Consider the following 8508-nt stretch of genomic DNA (forward strand, 5'->3'; position numbering starts at 1 on the left):
GTATGACATGAGGTTGTCATAACTCACACCGACGAAGGTTTAGTAGACTCCTGATAGTGTTTTTTTTTAATAGAAAAGGACCCTAAGGAATCGTTCAAGTATTACGTCACGCAATTTTTGGAGATTCTTGACCCCCGCCCCCCACATGAAACGCGCCGTAACGTTTTCTGTATCCAATAGTAAAACGTTTCGTGACCACCCCCAGTGACTATTTATACCTAAAACTTACCATTATGTGGTGTAAAGTACTGGAAAGTTGAAAATAATATTAACAATAACGCGTTACTCAATCCCCGCCCCGCATCGTAACGTTTTACAAGAGGACCTCCCCCCCAAAATTCGTTACGTATGAACGCTTCTCAAACCTAATGGTAAATGAGACCTATGGGCACTCATTGATAGTGTTAAAGGCTTTTAAGAATTGGTACGCTCATTTCTTACTGGACCCTAAGTCGAATTTGTTCGGAAATACTTCACTGGGCTGGTGCTTAGGGATGGTCGTCGTGTTGATATGATTCTATTACACCCTCAAGCATCACACAAAAAACGAGCACAATCACCTATGAAATATATAAGAAATAATATATACACGTATGGAAAGAGAACTTACGAAGCCGCAGCGCTAACATCTGGTTAGGTTAGGTTAGGTTAGCATGCAACTTCAGATAGCAGCAACGGCAGACAAAACCCAAGGGGACTTTTTGTATCAAAGCCGCTTGGGTCCGCCAAGCTTCCGCGTATATACAAAACAATTTAAATTCATAAATAGCAATTAGGTAGGTATACCACAAAGTTAATAAAAATCTATAGTGTGAGAAATAGCCAAAAACCCGTAAATACTAGCTTCAATTGCTGCTATTGCCGCAACGCACACATAGAAGTATTTCCGAACCAATTCGACTTAGGGTCCTGCAAGAAAAGAGCGTACCAATTTCGAGCCTTCTGGCATTGAGAGTGTCCATGGGCGGCGGTATCACTTAACATCAGGTGAGCCTCCTGCCCGTATGCCTCTCTATATAAATAAAAAAATAGATGTGCGAGGCTTCTGCGCGAAGTCACAAGTTCGTGGCCAAGTTCGACAAGGCTAAACATCATCCCAACAAGTTGGGGCGTGAAAGCATCAATTATTAGCTTCTGACAGAAAATTAAAGGGGTGGAATTAACGGATCTGAATGTTCCAGTCAACTAGGGTGAAACCACTTCAACTTCGCTTACTCCAGTGAGCTTCTATTCTGCCCTTCAGACTCCCGTGTTAGTCGTGGGAAATAACCCGAAAGGTTTAATTTAACCACAATGAAGTATGGTTCTCAAAATAGCTTAATATAGGTAAGAACACTGATTAACGTCAACAGAAAATATGTTAAATCGATTTTAAATTTACATTTACTATCAGTTCGCAAGTCAAGTTACGATCTGGCGAGAATTCATACAAATTGTTTGAACTGGAGCAAATCAATCCCAGAGATTAGCATCATTTAAATAATCGTCAAATTTATAAAATTTACTAAATTTATTGATTTTATTCAGTGATAATTCTTTAATTTCGCTTGGGAGTTAGTTGTAAAAATGAATATAATTTCCATACAATGAGTGGTTTATCATCTGGAGCCTGGTTGGTTACTTAGATTAGTTCTATTTCTAGTATTATACTGGTGAAAGTAACTAAATGGACACAGTTTAGAGAAGTTTATTTTCATTCAAATTTAAACTGTACGTCACATATCAAAAACATAAAAAAGTAAAATATTATGACGCTACTACGTACTTTAAAATCATAATTACAAACAAACACCGACCACACAACACTTCATACACAACGCAAACCTACCAAAAGCTATAAGCTACCAATAAAACGCCTTTTCTCCTTCGGAGGCATCTTAACCATTTTCATAAGAACAAAATTGTCAGGAAAAATTGTTCTCTCATTCTTATTGTGGCAACTAGTTGATCTAATCATAATTTGTATTACGTAGAAATTATTGTCAAGTTCATGTCAAAAGGAAGATACTGGCTGACCACAACACAGGTCACACTTAATTATGACGTATATCAAAGTTTTTTCTTTTTTTTCCTTCCCGTTTCTCAGGAGGCTAGTTGTTTAGAGCAAGAGCCTACGACAGCCAGACGTTCGTTATTTTATATATATGTGCATGTCTTCTATACAGATTGGAACGACGACTATAGAGTTTGCGTTGTAGTTACTTGGGCTACTAGTTAAGGTGTTAAAAATAGTAGCTTCGTATAAAGATATTTTTTTAGAAATAACTTAGAAATCTCGACTTTGACAATTGCTTCCCGCTGCCAGACATGCTTAAACTTTAATAAACATTTACCAAATTAAATAATTAACCTATGAAAAAATTCTATTTCTACAGCCGAGTTTTAATGGTTTTTTCTTTTTACACCTTGCCAGACACAGTAAAAGACAGCTGTAGCGCTTAGTTGACTATTGTGATATGTATTGTGATATTTAAAGATATTCATTAAAAACATAATTACTTTCCTAGCCTTGTTATGTAAAGTTTAAAAAAATTATATTATTATTACAAAATACTATATATCGATCCGCCTTTTTGACGATACGATACCGATGCCATGTTATATAAATATCGTCGAAACCGATACCAACACTTATTGAATTAATAAAATTAAGCTAAAACAAGTAGTATATATACTGGTTTGTTTTTTTTTAAAATATAAACAGTCACAAAACTTGTATAAGATTAGAGGTTTAGTTATTCAAATTAATAATAAGAGTAATTATTAAATTAAAATAATATAAGCTGTTAATTAAAATTAACATTGATAAGATTTTTGTTATTCTGTATTTTATTTTATTTGATGTCTAAAACATCTCGCTCGAAATGGAATATGCGGGACAAAGCGGGAAGATGGGCATACATAGTGCGTGTCTGTGATGATGTCCGTTAGCAACGAACTAGATCAAGATGCGTGTTTAGTTAATTTTAAAAGTATCGGCAATTAAAATATCGCTGATACGATATGTCGGCAAACCCAAAGTCGGTATCGGATGCAATATACAAAAAAAAAACAGAAATACTTTCAGCTTTTCTAAAATAACGACGATTTGGCCGTCGTGTGTTCTTAGGCTAGTTGTAAATTCTCGCTCAAAGGTCATAATTTGCTATTAGGTAGATGTATATGTTATAATTACATTTTTAAATTAAACTTGTATATAAATATATAATTTTTTTACCTGTATATGTATCTGTAACTTAAAATTAAAAAAAATCATTTATTCATATAGGTAACACAATGTACAATTATGAACAACAAAAAAAGAAATGTATATGAAACGCTTGTAATTTTACATTTACTGCTAGTGCAAATCAAGGGCGTAGAACGGAAGAGAAGAACCGGCTATAAACTCTCCGCCACTATTTTTATTTGCCAAGTTTTTGTATCACACAACGTTTGTAAGGAGCTGCAACCATTACACCATGTTCCACATGACATCTTTAGTTATTAATAACAACACAATAAATTAAAAACAAAGATTTTTCCACTACCACCAGGTCCTCTAACAAATATTTATTTCAGATCATTTTTTAATTATCAATAAATCAATTTATTAAAAATGTAGCAATTAATTTATGTATTCCTGTAATGAATGGCAGAGACAATAAATTACTTTAACGTTCATTGATTATGTACACCATGCCTAAATACGGCCACCTAACAAACCTTCTTGCTAGTGGCCAAATCGAATATTCGAAAAAGAAAATCAAAAAGAAGAATACGAAAAAAAATGGAATTCGATTTTCTCACAACTGCTCCTGTTCCGACACGGCAAGCTTGTCCCTCTACCATGGCCTAAATCTTCAAGTAATACAATAGCAAAATTTTCTAAATTCTCAAGTAATTAATTTAAATAACCGGAAATAATGGCGTTAATGCTTAGAAAATCAGTTTTACCCAAAAACATTTCTTTCCTGAAATGTATCAAGGGGCGGCCAATTGCTTCTACCAGCTTCAGGAAAAATCCAGCTGTTCTATGTAAGTAAATTATTATTACGTTTACTCATTCTTTATTTCTTTGCACGTAATAAATTATTATTAGTAAATCATTATTTTAGTATAAGAAAGGAATTTGAAGGAATCATTACAATCATATATCTTCTAAGATTTCCTCTAAGATTAAATATTGCATCTTTATTTCGAGCAGAAGACCTTGTATTTGCTAGAATATTTCTGTGCTGTCAGTTTTGACAAGTGTAGTGAAAACGTTTTTCATTTTTTCTGGGGCGCGTTTTTGGTAGTTGCCGCTGGTGACTTTCGTGTTATTTCGAAGAACGGTGGCCACTGCCTAAGGACTTCCAGGCTATAATACTCGACTGAAGCCGTTCGTTCTTCGAATAGCACTGATCACCAGCGATTGTAGTCGATGAGTATTATATTCTGGATGTCTTTTCAGTGGCGGCTCGCGGCGCAAAAATAAACCGGGCGTGTGATGCGAGGTTGTGGCTATGTAATGGCGATCAGATATCCATAAGATACTTCAGTGATAAGAAGGATAAAGATGCACCAGCTTGCGGCTGCCCTTGTCCATGCGGGCCATGTGGGCCCTGCGGACCGTGTGGACCCTGCGGGCCATGTGGACCTTGCGGACCTTGTGGACCCTGCGGGCCCTGTCGCTGCCCTTGTCCCTGTGGACCGTGTGGGCCGTGTGGACCTTGTGGGCCATGTGGGCCGTGTGGGCCGTGTGGACCTTGCGGGCCATGTGGACCGTGTCGCTGCCCAGGACCCTGTGGACCCTGCGGCCCATGTGGACCTTGTGGACCCTGCGGACCTTGCGGTCCTTGTGGACCCTGTGGACCCTGCTGCCCCTGCCCATGTCCAAAGCCTTGCCCAGTTAAGAAATGTGAAGGTGGAGTGTGCCCCATGTGTGGGTCTCAAGCCATAGCTGTCGCAGCTTCGACACCACCAGTCCAGCCGGTCACTCCCAGTCAAACGCCACAGGGCCAAGGCAAAGATGAGAAAAAAGTACCAAGAATGCCAACTTCTATTAAAGTGAACTGATTATTTCATTACATCTATGTATTTATTTGATACACTTATTAAATTCTCTATTTAATATTGCTTCGTTTTCTTTGTAATTATTTCATTATCATATTAGATTATTTTTAAAATAATTCATTTTCCGCGTTAAGCCAATAGGTACAAGATAAAATACGTTACAGCCGCAGCACTAAAGTTACCACGAAGATTACGGCACAAGTCCTATACGATGGGTCAAGCGAAGGTGAAGAGGTATAGCAGGTTTCCTTCGCTGCAGAGCATCGCCGCTAGTAGCAAGAGGAGAACTATTCGTCATACCATATCCAACCCTACTCTTGCGTCCAGCTCTAACAAAATATTCGTGCCCATTAGGGGTTTTAGTACCTCACATATATGTTCCCTCAAACCCAATAGTACTCTAAATACTTTGCATGTGTGTCGTCAACAAATAAACGGGACATATACGTCGCTTCGATCGTATACATGCAATGCTGGGTGCCCCTGTCCCTTCCCTTGTGGACCCTGTGGTTGTAAAGGTGGCTGCAGTTGTCTTCCTCCACCCTGCAATACCCCTCCCAAATGCATCCAGTACATGACCGGATACTACTACTATCCCTATGGTACTTGGTTCTGCGGACCTTACCATGTTAGTGGAACTTGTGTACCGGTTCCAAAGCCTGGCTGCGTCCCTTGCGGTAAATGCTGCCCTTGCCCATGTATTTGTCCTGCAGGGACCGTCTTCAACCCTTCTGGAATGGGCCAGCAGTCCAACCAAAACCAAGGCCAGCTTAAAGAAGCACCAAAACGAGTTGGTGTATCAAGATTATTTCCCACCATCCAAAAACCTAGAAATCCCATTCCACCTATCGTGTCTTCCATAGTTTGTAACCCCTGTACGTCGCCAGAGGCAAATATGAAAATAAGCCCCATCCCACAGGAAGATTTTTGTATCCCCGAGATTTATGATCCGCCTGAAAAGTCTGAATGGAAAATAACATCATTCGGGACTAAGCGATTAATACGAAGTCCAATTTTTCATAGAAGATTCCGGCAGAAACATCCAAGCCCTCAGCTGGACAGACCACGGTTTATTTCTAGTAAAGAGAATAGGGACAGACCGAACATAGGGCCTCACGCATTTAATTATTCGTCTGTACCACAATATAAAAATCCCTTTCCTCGTCCATACGAAGATATTGTCTAACGAGAAAGCAATACTTAATCGAGATTTACTCATTAGAAAAATATTAGACATGTAAACATCAAATATTTCCCGTATCTTTGAATATTCCAACCCCATTAGGCCAACGATGTAATCAGTTTATGCCAATTGTTTAATAAAAAATTGATACAATTCTTCGTTTTATTTCTGAATGTGAGAAGTCCTGTAGGCGTACAACACTACAATTAAGATCATCCTTTCAGCTAACAACGCTTGGAAGAAAGTCATCCGAGGATACTCGCGGAAACAATTTGAACGCCCTGAGCCAAGTGTAAGGAAGATGAAGTTAAACCCGAATACCACGAGGCAGTCCGTGGTACCTCGCAGAAGTATGTCATCGCCTTGCATTTCAACTAGAATTCCAGAACGCTTTTTGACCTCTCTAAAAAACTCGCGATCCATGACGATGCATACCAGGCCTCAGTTGTTTCAATACCGATGTTATTCTCGGGTCTGCGCCGCGCAGGCCTTACACGCTGCTGGGACATGCAGCTGCCTCCCTCCACCATGCGATTGCCCTCCCAAATGCATCCAATACATGACTGGCTATTACTACTACCCGTACGGCACTTGGTTTTGCGGGCCCTACCATGTGACTGGGACCTGCACTCCATGTGGCGGGCCCGTGACAACTGGAGGGCCGTGTGGTCCGGGTGGTCCCTGTCCCGGAACTCCATGTGGCCTTCCCGGCATCGGTCCGTGTAAGTGCGGCCCCTGTTTGCCGTGCTGCGGGTGCGTCTTAGAAAATGGTAACACAAACAATTACACAATGTCGCATCCGCACTGCGTACCATTTGCGTCAGGTGTCCCAGGACCATTTCACGGAACAGTAGACATGTATGGACGGTTTGGGTCAGGCTTAAGCAGCGGTGGATCGTTTGGTTATAATATGAATGGTATCCAAGATCCCATGAATGTATTTGCATCACACGGAGTACCTGGAGGTTTCCACAACGGGCCGGTGGATTTTTCAGGACAATATACCTCCCCATACACCCCGTACCAGGCGTCGTACCCACAACAAACATTTGATCCTAACATGCCGATGAATCCATCGCAACATAATGCCTATAATCAGAGCTGTGGACCATGTTTCAATGTTCCGATCCAGCCTGTTGAAGTAGAGCCGTTCATGATGCCTGAAAACTTCCCTCAGTCTGGATTTAACACGCAACCACAACCAGCACCAGAAGTGAAGCAGAAATCGAAATGCAATGCTTTTCCATTATACCGTAATCCAGAGGAAAGAAAAGATTCGAAAGGAACCTCGTCCCCAGCGGAATGTCTTACATCAGCAGCATACTCTTATAGGACTAATCCTTTGTCAAAATCACCCAAGTTTCAAATCCCAACGCCGTATAAGACTAGATTTGAAAAACCCAGACCATAAGTCACTATGTAAACTAAGTTGCTCGGATCAAACATCATTCAAAATCCGAGTAACGTAAATATTGATTGTTGACTTTGTATGGTGAACGACTAAGAAAAATTGGTACACAAGCTTAGTTGTTAAAATGACCATATTATTAAGATAAATAAAATATTCAACATTTATTACTTTTAATGAGTTAACCAATCCTCTGGCATCGCATGAGATCTTGAAGCTGTTATGTCTAAATACTGGTTTAAAACATTAACATACACAGAATTGCCCATTACGTATAAGATAGTTATTACTAATTGAGACTATTTTTAAAGCTGCACTGCTAATTTAGTTTTGTTTGCTCAATCGTTCGTATCGTAGCAACTCCCGAGGATACTCATTGTAATCACAGAAGACATAAATGAAATAATAAAAAGTCTGTTTACTGACGATAGTTGAACGTAACAACGTCAAAAGAAAATGCTGATGGATTGTTTGCTTTTTCAAAAGAAAATTTTAGTTTGATTTGTTTGATAGATATTTTGTATGGAGAAGTAGGTAAATGGGAATCACGATTGAATTAATCAAGTTACATTTATTTGTACGCATAAATACATTTATGCCAATTTTCTTTTTCATCGCTGACTCGAGTAGGAGAGAGACTTGTCAAACGCTGCCGAACGCGGAGACGCATTGTGCCTCTTTGTCGCTCGTTCCGCGCTCTCGCTTGCACTTCAAGCCTTAAATGGAACGCCTCAGAGCGAGGTAACGCCATCCCTACCATAGCCCAATGGATGAAGTTGGCGTCCACACGCCACTTTGACATGGCTAAACACCATCCCAATCCGCTGGTGCGTAAAAGCATCAACTATTACCCCTTCCCGACAAAAAGGGCTCGTAGGAG

General features: G+C 39.7%; 1 protein-coding gene across 2 annotated transcripts; it reads left to right on the forward strand.

The window, feature by feature from the left end:
• Positions 1–3777: 3777 nt before the first annotated feature.
• LOC123718139 lies at positions 3778–7795 on the forward strand. Of its 2 annotated transcripts, none has more exons than XM_045674547.1 (2): positions 3778–4017; positions 6445–7795. In XM_045674547.1, exons 1-2 carry the CDS (start codon positions 3906–3908, stop codon positions 7629–7631), a joined length of 1299 nt encoding a protein of 432 aa, XP_045530503.1. In that variant the 5' UTR covers positions 3778–3905; the 3' UTR covers positions 7632–7795. The 2 variants fall into 2 exon arrangements, with proteins under 2 accessions (XP_045530503.1, XP_045530504.1); XM_045674548.1 differs by lacking the exon at positions 6445–7795 and adding an exon at positions 5202–6373.
• The last annotated feature ends 713 nt before the right edge of the window (positions 7796–8508 follow it).

This window comes from Pieris brassicae, chromosome 14 (genome assembly GCF_905147105.1).
Source record: "Pieris brassicae chromosome 14, ilPieBrab1.1, whole genome shotgun sequence".
NCBI classification, from domain to species: Eukaryota; Metazoa; Arthropoda; class Insecta; order Lepidoptera; family Pieridae; genus Pieris; species Pieris brassicae.